Here is a 22,671-nt window from a genome sequence, read left to right as displayed (position 1 = left end):
TGCAGTCAGGCTGGCGGGACAGCCGGAGGCCACGGAGCCCAGGAAGGTCCGGGAGCGCCCGGAGCCCCTGGGTCACATCCAGGGAGCTGCACAGGTCTCGAGAGCCGCAGCCGCGCATGCTCACGTTCCGGCCACCTGCAGAGACGGGAAGAGCAGGTGAGGAGGGGGCGTGGCAGAAGGCGACACCTGCACACGCACCTGGACCCCCGGCGGCCCCTGAGTCCCGTTCGTTACACGTATTAACAAAAAGGATGGCGCCCGGAGGCCGCTGTGTTCACACGTCCTCCACCTTGTCTAGTGCACAGCTGTCCCGAGTTTTTCGTGTGCTTCTCAGATCCATAGTATGAGGCAAAGTGGTATATTTATGTCTGAATATAAATATGCAAATGTACCGGGTTTATTAAGAGCATGATGGGGACGTGTAAATAAAATGGTCTTTATTTTTTAATTTAAAAATTCTCATAATTGGAGTTTACTTTTAAGTCCTTATCTTTTAGAGAGCTACAGGTAGGTGAAGTGATGTGACATCTAAATTTGATTCAAATATGCAGGTCAATGGGGAGATTAATTATCAGAGTGCAGTGAGAAGTATATATGGAGTTTATTAAACTATTCTGCTTTTATTTATTTGTTTGTTTGTTTGGTATCCGGGATCAAACTCAGGTCCCTGCTCTTGCAAAGCAGGTGCGGGAACCACTAAGCTAAATCCCCGGCCCTTCTGCTTTCATTTATATTTGAAATTCCCTATAATTTTTTTTTAAGTTAAAAAGAAATGTCAAGCTGGGTGTGGTGTGCACACATGTAATCCCAGCACTCTGGGAGGCTGAGGCAGGAAGAAGGCAAGTTAGTGAGACCCCCATCTCAAAAGAAAAATAAAAATGGGCTGGGGATGCTATTCAGTCAAGGGCCCTGGGTTCAATCCCCAGGACCCCCAGAGAGGAGGAAAAAAAGAAATGTCAGACTCGGTGCTATGATTTGTATTTGTCGAGTCACGTTTGTGAGTCACCCCACAAACCCCCTCTCATGAACCTCCACACATGCACGCCCACACACACGCATACGTACATACAGACATACACCTGCGTCACACACAGCTCCGCTGATGTCCCTGAGCCCTGCACGCAGCACACCCCCACCCATCCTGGGCACAAACAGACACGCTCTCGCCAGAGACTCACACGCGCAAGCTCAGAACACTCTCCAGGTGAAGCCAGCACAGCCGTGGACAATGATCAGAAGCTCCTGCAGTCATGGCCTCGAGTGCTCACTGAATTTCATCAATTCCCAGATGCACAGCCCCCTGGGCCCCCACCCTCACATTTCTCAACAGCGCTGTCTTCCTTCTCCCTGATGACACAAGCTGACGCTCTGCGATGCCACTGTAGCACTTGCCGTGTTCTGGACCGATTCTCATGCGGTCCTTACTAGCTACACGTGGCTACTGTGCTTTTGAGACGTAGTGAATCTGAATTGCTATGTGTTGTGAGTTTAAGATAAACACCAGATTTCAAAGACGTAGGAAAAACTGAATGTAAGATATCTTGTTTAAAATTCCTTATGTTGATTGCAAGTTGGAAATGATAAATGTTGGGTTAAATAAAATGTTATTAAATTAATTTCCCATTACTTTTTTTTTCCTGCAGTACCAAGGATGAACTCGGGACCTTGCATTTGTGAGGCAGGCTCAGTGCCACTGAGCTAAATCTCTGGCCCTCATTACTTTTTACTCTTTTAATGAGGCTACTATAAAACTTTCTTCTTTTTTTGGAGCAGGGCAGGGACAAGGTCTTGCTAAGTGGCTCAGACTGGCCTTGAATTCACTATGTAGTCCAGGCTGGTCCTGAACTCCTGGCAATCCTCCTGCCTCAGCTTCCCTTAGGATCACACCTGGCTGTGAAAACTTTAAATTGTATGTGTGAGTCACATTATACTGTTTTCCAAAAGCACTCATCTAGAAGTTTAATGGATTGTCTAATTCTCACAGCAGTCTTATGACTTAGAGGCTATTATTTCCCATTGTCAGGAGGAAAACTTGAGGCACAGAGAGACAAAGTCAACTGCCCAAGGTCACCCAGCATGTAAGTATTGAATCCAGGCTTTGAACCTGGGCAGCCTGGCTGTGGAGTCCTGCTCTGTTGCCTCTAACTCTATTGCTTCTCTCTTGAGCTCACTTTGTCACCATCTCCATTTACCAGAGGGAAAACTGAGGCTCAAAAAGATAAATTTGCTGCCTTGGGCCATACAGAGAAAATGAGCGGGGATGAGGCCCCAAACTCAGTTGTGTCTTTATCTGGAACCAGTGTGCTCGGGTTCACTTGTGTGCACACACACACACACACACACACACACACACACACACACACTGCACATATACTGCTCCTGTTACCGTCATCCGATGTCAGGTCCAGCTGGACACACTGGGTCTCCCCACGGGGACACTGCAGGTAGAAGGAGGAGCTGCAGGACCCGGACTGGCCCTTGGGGCACGTAGGACACAGGAACTTGGTCAAGGTGCGTGAGGCCGGCAGAGCTGCTGTACAGGGCAAGGTGAAGGTCAAGCGGTGGGGGAGGGGGCTTTCAGGACCTCCCAGGCCTGCAGCACACTTGGGAGTGGCCACAGGGGAGTGACTTGAGGGTTCCTGCTGAGCTGGGGTCGGGGTGACTTGGGGAACCTGGTTGGAAACAGGGTTAAAGGATCTTCCCGTCCACCTTCCTCCCTCAACTGAGGACAAGCTCGCCTCCAGAGTCACCCACCACCTCCTCAGGCACCATCGCACTACTTTCTGGGGGCAACGTACCAAGCGGAATGGGTTCCTGGCAATTGCCTCGGCAACAGGTGGTGTTGACCCAGAAGCCAAGGCCGACGCCATAGGTCAAGGCAGAGACGGAGTTGCTCCGTGTGCAGTCCGTGGAGGCCACGCAGGAACCATTTCTCCAGGAGAGAGAATTCCCATCCCCGAAGGCTGGAGAGATTCGGAAGGCAGGCTGATGCCGAAGGCAACCATGACCACTGCCCCGTGGACCCTCCCAGATCCCTGCAGGTGGCACTCTCTTGGCATTCACTGTGCCTGAGATGCCCCCGGACTCAAAAGCTGCTCAGAGCTCGGGAAGACACATTTCAGAAAACCTTGCTTGTACCCTACCTGGTCCCTCAGGGTCCCAGTGAGCGCAGTGTGACCTCTGTGCCCGTGAGGTCTCCCCAACCTGCCTACGAGCACCTTGTGAGATTGGCCAAACACTCCTGTGGGCACCCAGAAATGCCCAGCGCTGGAGCCTGGTACCCAGTACCCTGTCTTTACTATTCCTGTTTATGCTGTTGAAAGGCCACCAAGAGCTGTTTCAAGTTCACCTCTACTGCCATTTACAGAAGAGTCATTTTCCCATTTGTGGGGGCAGACGGACGGGGACTTAGGGGTCTCCTTGCCCAGAATGGCACGACAGATACCAAGATGTCCACGGCTGTATTTCCCATCCCGCATGCTCTTGTGAAACATGACTTTACCACTCCCTTATCAGGAAGTGGAATCTACTTCCTCATCCCTAAAATCTGAGATGTGCTTGTGATATGCTCTGGTCCTCCGGTCAACAGACTGAGGCAGAAATGAGTTCGTGCCAGTGCTGAGCCTATGTCTTAAGAGGCCTGGTGTGTGCACTTCTCTCTCGAGCACTCCTGCCCTGGTGCAGCTCGCAGCTGTCTGCGGCCCCACAAGTGACCTTGGTCTTCGCCGCTGGGAGCAGAAGAGCTGCCCAGCTGAGCCCAGACGGGGGAGACTCCTGAGAAATAACAAATCACTGTTTGAAACTACGAAGTTTTCTAAAATTGTAGTTTAAGAGAAATAGCATAAAGTTTACCCTCCTAACCATATTTAAATGTACGTTTTCGTGGCGTTAACTATATTCACATGGTTGTGTAACAGATCCCTAGAACATTCTCATTGTGTGTAATCGAAACTCTGTGCCCATCCGACAACTCGTTCCCTTCTTCTCTGGGCCCTGACAATCACTGCTGTGCTTTCTGCTTCATGATTTTGACTACTGTAGTGGTCCCATCTAAGAGAAACCATGCAGTATCTCGCCCTTTGGTGACTAGGGAAGGCAATAAGCTTCCAGCTGATCGTTATTTAGCAATCACTAAATCCTGCCATTGGCTTTCCCACCATAGAGTAGAAATTCTGTCCTGCGCGGCCAGGAACATTTGAGGCCACAAACCTGGGAGGACAGGATAGGTCTTGCTGTGCTTTCTGTCCCCATGGGCACTCACCGGTGATGCCTGCTGTCTTGAGGCAGTAGTTTCTGTCCGCCGGACAGGGAAGAGGGTCGCAGTGCTGGAGGTCTGAGCAGGTGAAGCAGATGGTGGTCTTTGGGTTGGTGTGGGTCACGGCTGCAGGGGCACCTGGGGAGGGAGAGCGAGAGAGTTAACCGGTGCGAGAGGACGTGCATGTATGCGCATGTGTGTGCACACAAGTTTCTGGGCACATCAGTATTACCCTTCAGCGTGGTGCCAAAATGTTCTTGTGTGTGTGCCCTTCTGCAGTGACACTGTTTGTGGGGCAGAGTGAGCAGGGCTGATTCTTGGGGTGCACATCTGACTGTCTGCATCTGTGTTGGTTTTTCTGTGTTTCTGAAGCTGTCTGTAAGGGGATATGGGTGTGTGTGTGTGTGTGTGTGTGTGTGTGTGTGTGTGTGTGTGTTTGCACCTGGCTGTGAGAATCAACGTGTTCGTGTGTGGCCACTTTACATGTCAGTGTCCATAGGAGCTGTGTATGCAAAAATTCCACGTTCCGTGTTCCCATGGTCGGCAATCTTATTTTGCCCTTTTCCTTTACATACTGTACACTTCAAGCTCCCAATCTCCCTCTTTTCCTTCATTGTGATAATTAACTTAACCCACTGCATAGTTTTAAAAAGCAAACCCGTGGGCAGCTGGGAATTTGAGAGAGCAGAAGTGTGAATGTTCCTGCTTTGCCTGCAGGCTCAGCCAATGGATCCTGCTCTGCATTTGGAATGGTCCTTGCTGAGAAGGTTCTAGAAAAGGTGCCTTCACACTGCTGGAGCCCTGTCCAGGGAAAAGTGCCTTTCTCACCTCTAAAACTTTGATAATTCTGTTCAGTTAAAATCACTTAATAGAGCTGGGCATGGTGGCGCACACCTGTACTTCCAGCACTTGGGAGGCTGAGGCAGGAGGATCACTGAGTTCGAGACCAGCCTGGGCTACATAGTGAGTTCCAGTTCAGTCTCAATGACATAGTGAGACCCTGTCTCAAACCAAAATTAAAAATTAAAAAATTAAAAAAAATAAAATCACTTAATAAACTATTGTCCCAGGAAACACTCTTTCAATTAGCATGTCTCTTTTCTGGAAGAAAAAAATTGTTGGAAATGTTCTTTGGTAATCCAAAAGAAGACTGTTGGCAAACCTGGCTCCTTTCACAAGCAAGGTAGTGAAGAGAAGAAAAAGACCATCAGAGTCATTCCTTAAACCGAGTTTGAATCTCTAATCTCACTTACACCAAAGGATGCTCCCGTTGAGAATTCCCTGGCCTCTACAGAGGTGGGGCAGATGTTGGGATAGATTGTAGGGTTCATTGATCACAGTGGTGCATGCCTGGAATGCCAGCACTCTGGGAGGCTGAGGCAGGAGGGTCATAAGTTTGAGCCCAACCTGGGAAAATGTGAAACTTAGCAAGACACTATCTCAAAATTTTTAAAAATAAAATAAAAAGGGCTGGGGAATGGAACTCGTTGTGAGGGGCCTGGATTCCATGTGTGCCAAAGGATTATCTGTTTCTGAGTGTGGCAGGTGCTACGGTGATTCTGGGTAAATGTATTCCTTTGTGTACAGAGGGGGACAGGGTTCCCTGGGAATACAGCGTTGGAAGAGCACATGAAACCCAGGGAAGGTTGTGAGTCCACCCTTCCAGAAGAGCACCTGGCTGTGTGGGAGGAGGGTTGCAATCAGGTTTGGAGGTGAGACGGAATCCTGTCGCCTCTGGGCCCAGGGTGTCATTCACTTGCAGGTGGCAGACATCTGGTGTAGCGCAGCCCTTCAGGATTTGGGGACGCCCTGCAGAAACAGGAAAGGCCGGAGGGAGCGGCTCGGAGCTCAGGCCTGCCACCTTGATACCTCTCTTTTTCTGTCTGAGTGCTCTCATCTCTTGCTGAATTCTAGACGATTCATTTTCAAATCTAGCTCACCTCTGTTCCCTGCTCTTTCTCATTTATTTATTTTGTGCTTCTAACTGTTTGCCTTCAAATATACTGCCTGGAGGTAGACTGCGTTCTGATGACCGCTGTAGCCGAGCTCCTCCCGGCCCAGCGTCTGTGGCGTGTGGTTTCTGCTCTTGCCCATGGTGCATATGTCCTTGTGCATTTCACGGGCTGATTATGAGCTCATATTTGGCTGATGATCTGAGGGAATCCTGGAGACTTTTTTTTTCCCTGAAATTTGCTTTTGCCTCAACAGGGATGCAAGTGGTGTTGCTAAGCTTCCTTCCGAGGCCCCAGGCTTCTGTGTGAATCTAGGGGTCCGCTCCCCAACCGTGCTGCCACCCTAAGATCCATCTACCCAAAGCAGATTGCTCTCAGCACTGGTTCTCCTGACCACTCTGCCTTTCGTATTTTTCCTTACTCTCCCTCCAATGTCTGCCCACATATTTGTTCTGTCTAGGAACACTTGGGCATTTGCCTAACTTCCCCAAAGCCCCAAGCAGCGCGGGGAATAATACACTTTTTGTAAAGATTTAGTTGACCTTAAACAGTGACGTGCCAAGCTGGGGAGGGAGGCTAATGGGAGCAGCCCATCATAAAAGCAGGCTGTAAAGAGGTGTATTGCCTGCATTGTCTCAGGAAAAATAATTTATATATATATGTATATATCAACATCAATGTAAAGTCAATCTGGTTATTCTCACCATGAACCAGCAATGCTGAATAATAATGCCAGTGATGCAATATTCATTCCTACCCGGAGGGAGCCCCTTCCCCAGCCCTGTCAAGTCTGCCACTGTTTAGAGTGGGACGATCTTACAGAGAATGCAGTCCCCATGCTGTGGGGAGTAGAAGCCTAGGCCACTGCTTTCTGTTCTGATGTTGGCCTCAGCGTTAGTCTATCTGCTGGCCGGGGTGGTTCTTTCGTAAGCCTTTACTGAGAAAAGAAACCTCCGCATCAACCATTTGCAAACACATGGTGGTGATTTTTAAATGTTTCTGGGAACTCTCAGAGACGTCAACAGGTGACATTGGTGCCTCTTCTCCCCACCACCTGCCTGAAACCAGATGAACTTTTGTGAGCCTTTCAGTCCATACACCGGCAGAAGTAACAGTATGTGACTTCCAAGGCTTGGTCATAAACGTCCAGGCAGTTGCCGCCTGGTTTGCAGGATGGAGTCTTCAGCTGCCATGGAAAGGACACTGAGCCGCCATGATGTAAGGAAACCCAACCTAACCTGGGCAGCAATGCAGCGGGGAAAGAGCTCAAGACTCATGTCTGAGAGATGCTCAGCCTGGCTGCTCTTCGCCCTGCAGCCCCAGCTCCATCCATTTCCCAACTGCAAACACATGAGTCACCCAGAACTGTGTGCCTGAGTTCTTCCTGACTCCCCAACCCACGGAGACTCTAAGAACAAACGGTTGTCGTCTTAAGGCACAAAGTTTGCAGGTGATTTGTTGAGTACCAAGGGCGTGACAGAACACACACACACACACACACACACACACACACATGAGAGAGAGACCTTAACATTGGTGCAGAGCGGAGGGAGGTTGGCTATGCAAACCCGAATGGAGCCCTTACCTCCACTCCATGTCCCATTGAGGGTGACACACTTGGTCTGGTTCCCAGTGCAGTTCATGACCGAAAGGGAGTCACAGGGGGTCGACTTATTCCCGGAACAGTATTGACATGTCACGTGGTTGGCCTTGGGCCCTGGCTCTGGTGGGATGGAAGTAGTCAGAGTGCGACAGAGGTTGAGGAGCCCCTCCCAGCCCTTCTTCCCCACCAGCCCTCTGTTCTCCTGCCTCCTTTCCCTGCCTCCACCTGCCCCCAGAACAATCCAAATCATTTGTCTCCAAAGTGAGACCAGCTTGATCTCAGCTGCCTCCTTCCAGCCCCTGAAGACTTATTCTGAGAAGCAACAAACAGAACAGCTCATTTGTCCTAAAGAAACCACAGGGCTGTATCCTAGGGGTTCTTTTATTCGTTCCACTAACATTTCTTGAGAACCAACTGTGTATCAAGCATTCTTCTAGATCCCGGAGACAGCGGTGATCACACGGATGAAAGACCTCCCTTAGAGACCTTGAACTCCAAAAGTGATTACAAAGAGATTCTGTTCTGTTAGGTTTAAGATGTTGTAATATTCTGCAGAGCAGCAGAACTCTGCCTTCCAGGTTCTTCACTATCTGATTAATTTTGAGAGTTTCCCCAGAGATCTGAAACATTTAAGAGGAAGCCACATAAGCATATATTTCCTGAGTCAAAACTCAGTCATAAGATGGGCATGTTGGTGCATGCCTAATCCCAGCACTCAGGAGGCTGAGGCAGGAGGATCACAAGTTCAATGTCAGCTTTGGCAACTTGTAGCCTGGACTATATAGCAAGACCCTGTCCAAAAATGAACTCATATTGAAACACTGACAGGTTCAGAGAAGGCATCTAAAGGAAACATTAAATAGGGCCAGGGATTTAGCTCAGTGGTGCTGCTGCCTGCCTTGCAAGCGCAAGGTCCCGAGTTCGATCTCCAGTACCAAAAAAAAAAGAAAGAAAGAAGACATTAAATAGTGGTGTGCTGTCTAAAACATGTCCCCTGGCACATGTGGATCTTGGGTACTTGAAGCATGGCTGATTTCCCTTGAGCGGTCCTGCAAGCATAAAATCTTTCAGTAGATTTCAAAGTCTTAGCATGAAAAAAGGATATAAGATATCTCATCAATAATTCCATATTAGAGGGGTGTAGTGGTGCATGCCTGTAATCCCAGCACTCAGAAGACTGGGGCAGGAGGCCAGCCAGAACTACATAGAGAGACCCTATCTCAAAAAACAAAACAAAACAAAACAAAAACCTATATTGATTATATACATTGCTTTAGTTTGAGCCTGCAGTGTTCCCAGACGGTATGTGTGTTAAAGGCTTGGTTTCAGGTTTGGCACCATTGAGAGGTGGTGGAACCTTTAAGAGGTGGGGCCTAGTGGGAAATCTTTAGGTCATTGCAGGAGCGGCCTGGAAGGGGACTGTGGGTCTCCAGTCCCTTCCTCTTGCTCTCATGAGGTGCATAGGTTTGCTGTGCCATGCACTTCCCCTGTAATGTGCTACCTCACCTGTCATAGGCCCAAAAGCTGCGAGCCCAACCAGTCACAGACCGGACTTGCCAAAACTGAGCCAAAATCAACCTTCTCTCTCTATGAATTGATTATCTCGGGATTCGTTATATAGTTACAGGAACGTGACGAACACATGCACGTTGAAATGTTAATATTTTAGCTGAATTTCCTTAAATAAAACGTATCACTAAAATTGTTCACTAGATTATTTTTAATGTAGCTATTAGAGAAGTTTTAACGATATATGTGACATGTCAGATTGCCATTGGACAGTGCTGCCATAAACCCTCTACCAAATTATATATATATTTTTGACATGCTCCCTTCAATTTTTCATCAGAAATAGAAGAGTTTTCTAGGTGCAGTTATTACCCTAACTGTCACGTTATGTGTTGAAGAGCATGCCCCAGTCTTGGCTTGGACCTGACAGGTTTTTGTTGAGATCCACAATTTAGGAGGGAAATTGCAGTTGTTTGCAAGAATGCTTGGTAGCCAAGTGCTGGATCTCCACATTGCTACCTTTGCCAAACACAAATTCCTTCCTGGAGGAAATAGCCATGCATCAAAAAATTATCTTGATCACCACCCAAGGACTGATTACACGTGCCCAAAGCACACTTGTTCTGCCTGACCAGCCTGAGGGAGAGCACAAAGAAGAGGCTCTGAGGAGATAAGAAGAGTTCTGGCGTCTCCCAACCCCCAGTAACTCGATCAGCATAGCTACAAAATACAGAGTGCCCACTGTGTGCCAGACAAGGGAACTCACCCCTATAAAACTGATTCCTCCACACCATCTCCAGATGAAAAAATAGGTGTGTGTGTGTCTGTCTGTGTGTCTGTGTGTGCGTTTTTGCATTGAGCTGTATCCTCAGTTCCTGCTTTTTAAAATTTATATATATATATATTTTTTTTTTTTTTGAGACAGAGTTTTTCTAAGTTGTTAAATTGCCCAAGCCAAGCTCAAGGGTATGATCTTCCTGACTCATCTTCTCATAGTGCTGGAATTATAGGCTTTAAAGCTCTCTTTCTCATCCCAATCAGCTAGAAAGAAAGTTGCATGGCAGGAGCTCCCCTTGTCCCCACCCAGGTGCATGATGCCCTAGGTCCCACTGGAGACAAACCTTGTCGTGGACCGGTGAGGCTGCAGCTGTTTGCACAGCAGGCAGTGCTGACCCAGAGCGTGGAGTTGGGGCCATAGGTCAGGGTGCTGATGCCTTCCCGGCACTGCCCAGGGGCCACACATGATCCGCTGTCCACCACAGTCCCATTTTCTGGGGATAGAGGCCAGGAGCGGACATTAGGGACCCCTTCCCAAGCTCTCCGGGCCCCCGCGGCCCTCCATGGTGACCCCACGAGGTCACTCTATAAGCACCCAGTCCAGCACCCATGCCTCACAGCGGCACCCAGTCGAGTTGTGAGGCTGGGTGTGCAGCCCCGAGCCTCAGCCCTGCCCGCTCCCTTTGTCCTCCCGCTGCCCTCCCTGTCCCATCCCCTACCCAGATGCATCTGGCTGAGCAGGCAGGAGTCCTGGGCTGAAGGACAGATGATGTCCCTGCAGTGACCCGGTGAAGCGCAGGCTGGACAGGTCTTGGAGGTCCCTGTAGGGACAGAGGAGGGATCAGACCCTGTGGTTTGAGGATGGAGCAGAAAAAGCTCACGCACATGCACGTATACATGTGTACACACTTGTGTGCTCACACACACACACACACGCACACTTGTGAGATTCAAGAGCAGGACTAGGGAAGGGGCTGCAGCGGAAGAGAGGGTGGTTGGAGATCCAGGAACATTTTCCCAGTGGAGCGCACCTGGTGCATGCCCCCCCCAAAGGGTGGAATTGGGATCCTGGGGTCTCTGAGCCACAGCTGCTGGAGCCCTGTCTCCCCCTCAGGCTCCAAAGCCCAGAGCTGAGCCTGCGAAGGCGAAACCGCAGCTCCCAGCCAGCCCTCATCTCCACTCTTAGAAGAAACCTCCAGGCTCAGGGAGCCCGGTGTGAGAACTACTGAGCTCCTCTCACAACTTCCTGTTCTGCATGAGGAAACTGAGGCCAGAAGGGCTCAGCACAGCGAACCTATGGCCCGCATGCTGCAGCTGGCTGTTTATTATCACTGAAAGCTCAGAAAGGTTGGTCACTGGCCTAGGGTCTCACTCAAGATCACACAGTGAGGTCTTGGCTGGGATCCAAGTCACTTAATTCCCCACCCGAGCCACAGACTGCAGAATTACAGCCAAGGAGAAGACAGGCAGGCAAGGTTAAAGACCCATACTTATAATTACTCCTGGACATCCATAAGAGCTCACCCTCATGCAGGATGACCACCAGCCTGGTGCTGTCCCAGGCCCCTCAAACACTTTCATTCCATAGACACCGGGGTCTTTATCATCTTCATTTCACAGATGGGACAACTAAAGTACAGAGCAGTTAAATTCCTTGCCTGGGGTCACGCTGTTACAAAATGGTAGAGCTGGGATTTGAACCCAGGTAGCCTGGCTTCAGAACCCTGCTCTTCCTCAGCCACCCTGCTGCTGCCTCTGCTGTCCACGGCTGGGTGAAAGGGGCTGGGGCGCACGCTCTGAAGTCAACTCTCCCCACCCAGGTAATGTTGGGCCAACCTCCCCTCTCTCGGGGGGACCACAAAGCTCACCTTCTGGGGCGACCAGTGCCCCCAGGAGCACCAGGGCGGGGAGCTGCCGGAGCATGATCCAGGTTGGAGAGGAGGAAGCAGGACACAGGTGCCCTGGCCTTTTATCCAAGGGCCTGGCCAAGGTGGCAGCCCTAGAAGGAGAACAAACAGCCTGCGCAGATAGCGGCCCCACCTACCTTCCTGACCTCCAGGGTGCACAGGATGAGGGGCAGGGCATAGGGAACATCAAAGTGGGGAAACTGGACTCGGGGGGTGCACCTGTAATCCCAGATACTCAGGAGACTGAGGCAGGAGAATCACCAGCTCAAGCCCAGCCCGGACAACTTAGCAAGACCCTATCTGGAAATTTTTTAAAGGCTTGGGGGTGTAGCTCAGTGGTAGAGGGCTTGGATTCGATCCCCAGTACTAAAAAAAATGCGGAAATTGAGTCCCAGTGGCATGCGGGAGAAAAGAAGACAAGGCCACTCACTGAGACCAAAGAAGAACATATGGACATAGTATCATTATTGTGATTGTTGTTGTTGTTGTTATTATTGCCTGGTGACTCCATACAGATGTCAAGTAAAAAGGTCCACCCAATAGCATCACAGTTGAGAATCCTTAATCCCAAACTCACAAATCCAAAACTTCTAGAGCACTGACACGATGCCACCAGTGGGAAATTTCATTTCATAAACTGGGTGTGGCGATGCATGCTTATAATCCTAGCACTCTGGAGGCTGAGGCAGGGCTGGGGATTTAGTTCAGTGGTTCTGCCACCTGCTTCTCAAGCACAAGGTCCCGAGTTTGATCCCCGGTACTGGAAAAAAAAGAAAAGGAGGCTGAGGCAGGAGGATTGCAGTGAGTTCAAGGCCAGCCTGGGCCACATAGTGAGTTTGAAGCCATCCTGAACTGCATAGTGACACCCTGCCTCGAAAACTCAAAATAAAAAACATACCAAAAAAACCCAAATCAAAATCAAAACCACTTTCTTTCATGCACAAACTTATTTTAAAATACTGTGTAAGATTAACTTCATACTACATACGTATACTATTAAAAAACATTAAAAATACTACCTTCAGATTATGTGTATCTGAAGCATAAATGAATTTTGTATTTAGACTTAGGTTTCATCCCCAAGATAGCTCATTATGTATGTGCAAATACTCCACAATTACACACACACACACACACACACACACACACACACAAATCTAAAATCTGAAACACTTCTTTCTTCCAAGAATTCTAGGTAGGGGATCCTTAAGCTGTACTAACAATCCAAGAAGGAAATTCACAATACGAGGCCATCAGTCAGGCCAGGTTAATGGCAGTGACATTCTGCCCAGTTCTAGTGTCACATCCTGGTGGCCTTCCTGTGACTCGACATGACTCTTTGTGTTGCTGGAATGTGTGAGCATCTGAGAGGACGCAGAGATGTCCGCACGGGGGCTCTGAGGGCCTCCAAGCAGCAGATCGTTTCCAGCCAAATCTGGATGCATCACAGCCCAGAAGAGGGGAGGTTTCCCCTTTTGGCAGCAAAGAAAACTAAAGCTCAGAGCACGCAAATGATAGGATTTGAACCCTGGTCTTTTCAGTTCACTGCACTTTACCAGGACAGAAACAGGCCCAGCCTGGCTGGTTGAGGCCTGTGTGGCCCTGCTGTCCCTGTCCCCTGCTGGACCACCTTGATTTTCACATCTGTTCAGTGGAGATGAGGGCCATGGAGGACCCTCCAGGGCTGGTGCTGCTCATGTTCTATAGAAGTCACCTCTTCCTGAGCTTGCACTCCTGTCCCAAAGGGCTGCTTGAGCTGGGCATGATAATGCTCGCCCAAAATCCCAGCATCTGGGAGGCTGAGGCAGGAGGATTGCATGTTTGAGCCCAGCCTAGGCAACTTAGTTACCTAGTAGACCCTGTCTCAAAATTTTAATAGGTGGCCGGGGATTTAGCTCAGTGGTTTGGTGGCCTGCCTTGCAAGCGCAAGGACCCGAGCTCAGTCCCCGGTTCCAAAAAAAAAAAATCAAAATTTTAATAGGGCTAGTGATATAGTTCAGTTGGAAAGCCCTGGGTTCAATCCCAGCTGGCAAATAAATTGGTACATTTTAAAAAGTAAGAGGGGAGTGCAGTTCAGGTGAGAGGATTACATCAATTCTCCTCTGAGGTGCAGCTCTGGTGCTGTCTCTTCCCCTAGTTAGAGCCTCGAGTTTCATCTGTACAATGAGTAAAGCCCAGGGCCTGAGTTCCAGTAAGTGCTAGATAAACAGTGACTCAAACTTGGGCAGTTTCGAGGGAGTTAAGTTCACATTTCAAGGAAACTAGTGCAGGTCTAGAGGCGGAGGAAGAGTTTGGAGCCAGTCAGCTCAGATTTGCATTCCAGTTCTGCTGCTTCTGTCTTGTGTCGCCTACCTGAGTTTCAGTTTCCTGGTTTATGAAAGAGCGCAGCTTGGAGGACCTACATCCAGAGCCTACTGTGAAGATTAAATGAGTTGATGTAGATGGAACACTCGAAACAGTAGGTCTAGGGATGTAGTTCAGTGATAGGGTACTAGCTTGGCCTGTGCTAGACCCTGAGGTTTGATCCCAGGCATTGCAAGAAAAAAATAAAAACAGAACCAGGCGTGGTGGTGCATGTCTGTAATCCCAGCACTCGGGAGGCTGAGGCAGGAGGATCTCTGAGAGTTTGAGACCATCCTGGGCTACACAATGAGTTCCAGTGCAGTCTGAAAATCTGAACTACATAGTGAGACCCTGTCTCAATAAACAAACAAACAAATAAATAAATAAAGCAGGGAGCACTTGGGCCGGGAATTTAGCTCAGTGGTGCTGCCGCCTGCCTGGCAAGAGCAAGGTCCCGAGTTCGATCCCTGGTACCAAAAGAAAGAAAAACTCAAGGAGCACTAAATCAGATGTTGTGATAGACTTGTAATTCCAGCACTCTAAAAGACTGAGGCAGGAGGATCACAATTTAGTGAGACTCCTGTCTCAAAATTAAAAAATAAAAAATAAAAGGGGGCTGGGGATGTAGCTCAGTGCAAAGTCCCTGGATTCAATCTCCAGCACCAAAATAAATAAATCAAAATAGGGAGATAGATCTTTTGCAAACGGGAAAGGGACCAAGAGATGAGCGAGAAGGGAGGAAGGAAAGGTCAAGAGGTTGCAAAAGGAATTATGACATGTTATGTACATGTACCAACTATCATCATGTACTGCAAACATAGGCTAATAAAAATTAAAATAAGGGCCGGGGATTTAGCTCAATGGTTCTGCCGCCTGCCTCGCAAGCACAAGGTCCTGAGTTCGATCTCCGGTACCGAAAAAAAAAAAAATTAAAATAAAAACACACAACAGCTAAAACACCAACAATAAGAAACCCGCAGATACTAGCTGCTGCCGTGATTGTGGTCATCGTCACGATTAATCAGCAATGTAACTGAAGCCAGGGCAGAATGAGGTTGGCCTCTCCCCTCAACTCAGAGGAGAATTCCAAGCCAGAGAATGGAGAAGTCCAAGGTCACTCACAGGCGTGGGGCTTCCTGGCTCCGAGCAGGACGGCTCAATCAGTACGTACCATTAGAGTTTGCTTTGCAAGTTACCAAGCCCAAAGGGCAGATAGGAGCCCAGGGCTGGGGCCTGTTTCACCTGATGAGTTCTGAGAGCAGAAGAAGCCGGAAGACCCGGCTCACCTCCTTCCCCGGCAGACCCAGACCCTTTGGCTCAGGGGAGAAGGGAGACAGAGTCCTCCAGGGGATGAGGCAGCAGGGACAGAGTTTCGTGACCAGAAGCCAGTGTCCTACAAGGTTATCGGTCCAGACTGGGGCTGGGTAAACAGACTTGCACTGCACAAATAAGACTTGTGGGGCAAAGAGTGAGGAGTAGACAGGGAAAGGACATTTCCCTGCCCTACTTGTGAACCTGAAGCCAAAAGGACCTCAGGGGGAGAGTTATTTAATGCATGCAGAAGCAAGCAGGGACACATGGTTTGCTTTGGTGCACAAACCGGAGTTATCTGCACACTGTTCTGCCCCTAGACTTCTCCGCCTACCCGTGATGAAACCTGAGTTACAGAAAGCATTTCCGTCTTTCTTTTTTCTTCGGAAGGCACACACCTCTTGTAGGGTCCGGCATCTTCCCATCCCTTGGCATTAGGAGCTATCTGCAAAGAACGCCGCCTGTCTCCTTTCACTCGTGCACCCTCTTCCCAAAAGCGGTAAGTGATTTGGCTGTGGCAAAAGGCTTTTCTACATTTGTAATTTTGTAACTTGAGAGCAATTGCAAAATTGCCCCCTGGAGAGTTGTACCAGTTTACACTCCTGCAAGGCTTTGAGGCCAGCTCTCTCAGAGCCCCAACTCCACACATCACCAAACTGATTCTTGTGAAACTGGGAAGTGTAAAAGAGGAGTGTGGGTCTGCAGTCTTTCTGCTATCAGATAGTTCCTTTAGAAAAAGCCGGGCGTGGTGGCTCATGCCTGTAATTCCAGCACTTGGGAGGCTGAGGCAGGAGGATCGCTGTGAGTTCAAGACCAGCCTGGGCTACACAGTGAGTTCCAGGTCAGTCTCAACTTACATAGTGAGACCCTGTCTCAAAAAAACAAAACAAAACAAAACAGAAATGACTTGCCAATTAAATGTATTCCAAGTCCTTCCTGCCTTGAATGAAGAATTGAATGAGACAAGCTAAAACTGGTACCGAAAGTTTATTTGAAAAGGGAGGGGGCTGGGGATTTAGCTCAGTGGTTCCACCGCCTGCCTTGCAAGAGCGAGGACCCGAGTTTGATCCCTGGTATCGGAAAAAAAAAAAAAAAAAAAAAGTGAGGGATGAAGGGGCAAGGGAAAAACTGGCCCCAGCGCAAACTTGGGCTGAACAAAAAAAGGAAATGAAAAAGAGAGCCAAAATAAAAGTACATTCAGCTGCAGAGGACACAGAGTAGGCTGCCATGAAGAGTCATGAGAGCGGGCTCTTTGTGGCATTCCATCTTTGTGTCCTCCCATCCACATGTAGTGAGAGCCTTCAAGAAGTTCTACATCCCGGTTCTGGGAATTATTTGGCGCTGTGCTGAGGTCTTATAATTGACTGGTCCCGCTTATTTTCCAGCCAGCATTGCTGTGCCCTACTTCCTATCTCACTTCCAAATAGAGAGAGATGGAGTCCATTTCTCCTCTTCCCCTTGACCCTGAATGGGTCTCATGACTGGCTTTGGCCGCTAGAATGTGGTGCAGAGGATATCACATGAGCTCTGAGCCTAGGCCTCAGGAATTGACAGCTGCTGTCTCCACTTCTTCCTCAGGGAACCTTTCGTCACTAGGTGATCCAGCCAGGCCACCTCCTGCACGACGGAAACAAGGAGGCTCCTGTGAGAGTCCCCCCGCCCCGACCATCCAGGCCAAGAGCCTGCACGTGTGATGGAGGTCGTCTATCTTAGTCAGTCTGGGCTGCTATAACGAGATCCCATGAGCTGGGTGCCTTATAAAGGACAGAAATGTATTACTCACAGTTCTGGGAATGGAGAAGTTGAAGATCTAGGCCCCAGAAGATTCGGTGTTCAGGGTGGCCCCGCTTTTGGGTCACAGAAGGCATCTTCTTGCTGCACCCTCACGCTGAGGGAGAGACAACGCAGTTCTTTCTGGGGCCTCTTTTCTGTTCAGACAGGGTCACACTAAGTTACCCAGGCTGAGCTTGAACTTGTGATTCTCCGGCCTCCCAGTGCCCTGGGTCTTCTTTTGTAAGGTGACTGATTCCGTTTCTAAGGGTTCTGCCCTCCTGTTCTAATCACCTCACCCAAAGGCCCACCCCCTAATACCATCACACTGGGGATCAGGGCGGCAAAACATGAATCCTGCAGGGGACATAAATGTTCAGACCACAGTACCATCCAGGTCTAAGGATGACCAAAGCAGCCTGTACCGGAGGAACCTGGCCCCACAGGTGAGACTTAAGAAATATTTAGTCTTTTGCAGCATGGGTAGAGGCAGGGCTTCTTATATGATGGATGAGTACTCTACCACTGAGCTATATCCCCCGGCCCATAAATACTTGTTTTAAGCCCTAAGTTTTAGGGTAGTTGTAACAGCAAAAGTCATTGGTAGCAAATGGTATTTTAGTATCTTTTTGGGTTTTGGTTTTTGTTTTGTTTTGTTTTTCACATGGGGTCTTGCTATAGATTCCAGGCTGACCTCAAACTCACTATGTAGCCCACACAGTCTGGCCTCGAACTGACAGCGATCCTTCTGCCTCAGCCTCCCAAGTGCTGGGATTATAGGCATGTGCTTCCATGCCTAGTTGATGTCATTTTCATAAGAGCCACTTGTGCTTTCTCTCCTGTCCTTTTTTTAAAAAACTGATTCCTAGAAGTTGTATTAATTCCTGTGACCGTTGTAATATAGTCTGGTACCAAGTGACTAAAATAGCAGAGAAGTACTGTCTACCAGTATGGAGTCAAGAAGTCCTAGGTGGAGGTATCGAGTCTGCAGGGCTGTGCTCCCTCCAGTCGCTGGAGGGGAGTCCTTTCTGCCTTTGTCATTCTGACCTTCGCTCTGGGTCTGTATTATCCGGCGGCCACGTCCTTACCGGACACCAGTCACACCAGATGAGTAACCCACTCCATCCTGGTATGACCTCATCTTAGCTGGTTGCATCTGCAACAATCTTATTTACAAACAAGGTTGTGTTCTGAGTCCTGAGGTTAGGACTTCACCTTGTCTTTTGTGGCGGGGGGGAAGCATAATTCAAACCATAGTAGGAGCTCTTGTCTGTTGGAAACAGTGGCCCTGGCTGTGCCCGTCTCCCTGACTCTCTCACCTTCTCCGTCTCTCCTTCTGGCTGGGAAAACCCCCAAAACCCATGCAACCTGGCCCTCAGCCCTATGGGCACACACGAACCAGGTGAGGCTCGGATGAGTCACTGGGAGGAAGGAGGGGGACATTCTTACTGCTTTCCTGGAGGTGCCCCAGCCCTGACACCAACCAAAACCTTGCGGGTGTGTGTCACTGGAGGGGGACACGGAAGGCAGGGAGAGACAGAGACAGAGAAGGGAGAAGCAGAAAGAAAGATCAAAAGAGGCAAAGATAAAGAAAAAACAGACAGGGTGTGAAGAGAGACAAAGGGATGGAGCCAGAGAGATAAAGAGGGCAGAAACAAACAAAAAGTCTCGAATGGAGCGCTAGAGAAAGACAAAGACTGAGAGACGCAGAACAGAAGTGAGATTTCAGGAGACAAGGGCAGTCCGCAAGAGGATGTAGAGCTTTCAAAACACTTCCTTCATTCTTTAAATAAAAGAGGAAATTGGTCTCACAGCCATTAGGTCACCCAACCAGGAAGTGGTGGTGCCAGACCACAGTCCATGGAGTCCCCAAAAGCCTCCCGCCCACTCCAGACCCGCCCACGCCAGACCCATTTACGGGTGGGGGTACCAGTGATCAATGGAGTGGAGCCATTGCCGGGGTCGCCCAGGGGCAAATGGCTGAGCTGGGTCTCTAAACTGCTTGAATCATTACCCTAATTTCCTTTTACTTTTGCAGTACTAGAGATTGAACCCAGGTCCTCACACAGGCTAAGCAAGTGCTCTATCACTGATCTACATCCCCAGTGCTTCATGTTTTTTATTTTGAAACAGGTCTCACAAAGTGGCCGAGGCTGGCCCCAAACTTTTGAACCTCCTGCCTCGACCCCCACAACTAGCTGGGATTACATCACACCTTGCTCAAACACCCTGTTTTCTATCTACCTGCCTCATTTGCATTGATATCTTGTTCAGGCTTCACAGTGGAGCCCAGAAGGGATCCTGGGTTCCTGATGAGGAAATGAAGGCTCTGATCAAAGAACAGCGTTGCGTCTGGGTAACCCAACCAAGGTTGCTTGATAATTGCTAAACTCAGACTCCAGAACACACCCCCAACTCCCTTGTCACGCCACAAAGAGGAAATGCAGAGCCAGAGTTGGATCTAAAACAATGATTTTGCCAAGCATGGTAGTGCACACCTGTAATCCCCGCACGCAGGAGGCTGAGGCAGGAGGATCGCTGCAAGTTCAAGGCCAGCCTGGACTGCATAGTGAGTTCAGGGCCAGCCTGAACTACAAAGAGAATCCTTGTTTAAAAAAACAAAACATGATTTTTACTGAGCATGTACTATACCCAAGGTTCTGTGGAAAGCATCACAGGTGTGTTCTTTTCTCTCCCCAAAACATCTGACCTAGGAAGGAGAAACTTGCTACTTTCTAGGTAAGGAACTGGAGACACAGAGTCAGTGGAATTCAAAATCTCACAATCTTGAGCCATCCCCCACACCCAACCACTGAGCTACACTGAAGTAGGATTTCTCTGGGACTTTTCTTGCTTGAAAATGATTAGTCTGACATTTCAGTGGATTAGTAAGAATCAAAATAGTAGAATCAGTAATGTAGAGGGAGCTACTCCTTCTGCATCATCTTCTACTCTCTCCCTCCCTTCCTCTGTGAGTCACACCGACCTCCCTGCAGTTCCTATATGTCACCCAGCACATTCTCACCTCAGGGCCTTTGCACAGGCTATTCCCTGTCCCTGGAAAGCTTTCCCTACACATTTGCCTGATGTCTTCCCTCTGTGCTCAAGGAAACCCCACAGACCACCCTGCCAAACACAGCTAAAACCGTACTTGCACCCTCACATCTTCTTCAAGACCTGCCTGCTTTCCCCATTTTACCTAATCTGACAGTAGAAGTTTAGATAGCATACACTGCCACTGTCAGCACAAGGGTGGGGACTTTGCTGTGTTTCCTGCTGAGTCCTCAGCTCATGGACTAGGGACGGCACAAAGTGGGTCCTTGGTAAATGCTCCAGGAACGTTTTGAGCCCACCATGTGGCCCTGTCACTATTCCCGTGTTAAATTGCTCTCATTGACCAGAAACATCACAAGCAGAAGGCTATTTTATCCCCTGCATTTTATATTCCTTTATTATTTTTTTTACTATTGAACACTTTTAGGAACACTTGGAAATGGAGAAAGAATGGAATAAGTACACCTCATTTAGTTGTAAATTTGATATAATTAGTATAAATAACAGGCTATTTTGCCTCTATTTTCTTCCAAAATATTTTTTGGCTTTGTTTCGTTTTCTTTTGTTTTTTGAAACAGTCTCACTATGTAGTTGAGACTGACCTGGAACTCACTAGGTAGCCCAGGCTGGTGTTGAACTCACAAGGATCCACCTGCCTCAGCCTCCTGAATGCTGGGATGACAGGCGTGCACCACCACGCCCAGCTGTTCCAAAATATTTTTTAAAGTAAACACCAACATCAATGACATCCAACCCTGAATACTTTAGTGTCTGTTGAAAGAAGGGGGGAGGGAGCAGGAGCGGGGGAGGAAGAGGAGAAGTAGTAGTAGTAGTGGGCCAGGGATTTAGCTCAGGGGTGCTGCCGCCTGCCTTGCAGACACAAGATACTGAGCTTGATCCCTGGTACTACAAAATAAAACAAAACAAAAAGAACAAGTTCCCCACATGACCACAAAATCTTTTTTCTAACAGCGATACCTACTTTTTTTTGGCTAAAATGAAGATAAATGACAGACGTTGTCATCCACATCCAAATCGTTGAGTGCATCTCTGAGCGATAAAGGCATTTTCCACACACGACCACACAACCATCTCTCCCCAGCAGAGCTGACAGCTCTTAATACTATCTAACAATCAGCGGCATTCGGTCCCCCACGGGGACAAGCTTTCATCTTCACTTTACACGGGAGAAGAGTCATTGTCCAAGGGTGTCGCCTGGCAGGAAAAGGAGGAGCTGGGATTTGAACCTCCGAAGTCTGATGACAGAGCTGTGGCTGCTGCGGTGAGTCAGGGCCCAGCCAGCTCCGGTCATTTGTGCGTGGTGGCCGCGCCCTCGGAGAAGTTTTGCGGGCGAGCTGGAGAGGCCGTCTGGGGAGGAGAGGGCGGCGCCCACGCATTTGCGTCTGACTGGCTCTTGAGCAATGCGCCGGGGAGAAGCCCGGGGCCACAAAACTGCCTCCTTCCCGGGCCGGCGGGCCAGAGGAGAGGCGCGGGTCGGGCCGGGAGCATGGGGCGCACCCTGCTGCTGCCGCTGTGCCTTCTGATCTGCACCCCAGGTAGGGGCCGGGCGAGCACCTGACCGCACCCGACGGTCATCCTCGGGCGTCCCCGGCGGCCCCCGGCGCAGGCCCAGCCCTCGGTGGGCGCGGGAGAGACCAGCTAGCTGGGTAGGAGCGTTGACAAGGGCGACCCTGTAGCGGGCGCCCTTTTCGTGCCCGATGCTCTTCTAAACTCCTTCCTTGCCTTTACAAGCCAGGCGGGCGGGGCTGTTATTAATCCTGTCACGGAGGACACTGAGACACAGAGAGGTTAAGTAACGGGTCTGAGATCCCCAGCCAGTTCTCGAGTAACTGGGGTTCTGACCCCGCCGGGCACCCCAGGATCCTCTTTAGAGAAATAAGGGCGCAGCGCCCCGTTTTGCAAAGAGCCTGGAGAGAGTTGGGCCGAGCGTCTCTGAGGACACTTCCCTTTCACCAACCCCTCGCAGAAGTGACTATTTCACCTGCTTCCCCCGGAAAATACGGGGCAGTGGGGTTGAGAAAGGAGGGGAAACTGAGAAGGAACTGAATCAGGTCAGGCGCGGCGGGGGGTGGCGGCGCGGCCCGGGATAACTCAGCGCACGGAACCGCGGGAGGCCAGGAATGAGTAATGATCCGAAGCTGGGGAGGAAGGGACGTCCGGGCGGCCTAG

General features: G+C 49.5%; 2 protein-coding genes and 1 long non-coding RNA gene across 4 annotated transcripts in view; 1 reads left to right on the top strand and 2 right to left on the bottom strand.

Annotated features, from left to right (window-relative positions):
- The window catches only part of LOC104861768 (CD177 antigen), a 12,781-nt gene extending 519 nt beyond the window's left edge, over positions 1–12,262 (bottom strand). The window contains exons 1-9 of the mRNA XM_033765997.1: positions 11,965–12,262; positions 10,816–10,917; positions 10,441–10,590; positions 7,793–7,930; positions 5,930–6,064; positions 4,262–4,393; positions 2,799–2,963; positions 2,387–2,533; positions 4–135 (exon numbers count right to left, since the gene is read on the bottom strand). Of these exons, the coding sequence (XP_033621888.1) occupies positions 4–135; positions 2,387–2,533; positions 2,799–2,963; positions 4,262–4,393; positions 5,930–6,064; positions 7,793–7,930; positions 10,441–10,590; positions 10,816–10,917; positions 11,965–12,019 (1,156 nt within the window). The 5' untranslated portion in view covers positions 12,020–12,262. The remainder of the gene's footprint in view (positions 1–3; positions 136–2,386; positions 2,534–2,798; positions 2,964–4,261; positions 4,394–5,929; positions 6,065–7,792; positions 7,931–10,440; positions 10,591–10,815; positions 10,918–11,964) is intronic.
- Positions 12,263–12,732: 470 nt separating this feature from the next.
- Positions 12,733–21,762, bottom strand: LOC117286871. The gene is made up of 3 exons (XR_004518013.1): positions 21,464–21,762; positions 17,441–17,545; positions 12,733–12,763 (listed from the first exon to the last, which is right to left on the bottom strand). It is a non-coding gene; the product is annotated as an uncharacterized LOC117286871 (long non-coding RNA).
- Positions 21,757–22,671, top strand: part of Plaur (plasminogen activator, urokinase receptor) — a 13,077-nt gene continuing 12,162 nt past the window's right edge. Inside the window, exon 1 of one of the 2 annotated variants that reach the window (XM_010623257.2) lies at positions 21,757–22,037. In XM_010623257.2, coding sequence (XP_010621559.1) covers positions 21,989–22,037 — 49 coding nt within the window. In that variant the 5' untranslated portion in view covers positions 21,757–21,988. The remainder of the gene's footprint in view (positions 22,038–22,671) is intronic. The other variant, XM_010623256.2, reaches the window with a different exon arrangement.

Source organism: Fukomys damarensis, unplaced genomic scaffold (genome assembly GCF_012274545.1).
Source record: "Fukomys damarensis isolate Sample0158 unplaced genomic scaffold, DMR_v1.0_HiC HiC_scaffold_19, whole genome shotgun sequence".
Lineage (NCBI taxonomy): Eukaryota > Metazoa > Chordata > Mammalia > Rodentia > Bathyergidae > Fukomys > Fukomys damarensis.
Note: the sequence above shows the minus strand (reverse complement) of the source record. Positions and strands in the feature narration are given on the sequence as shown.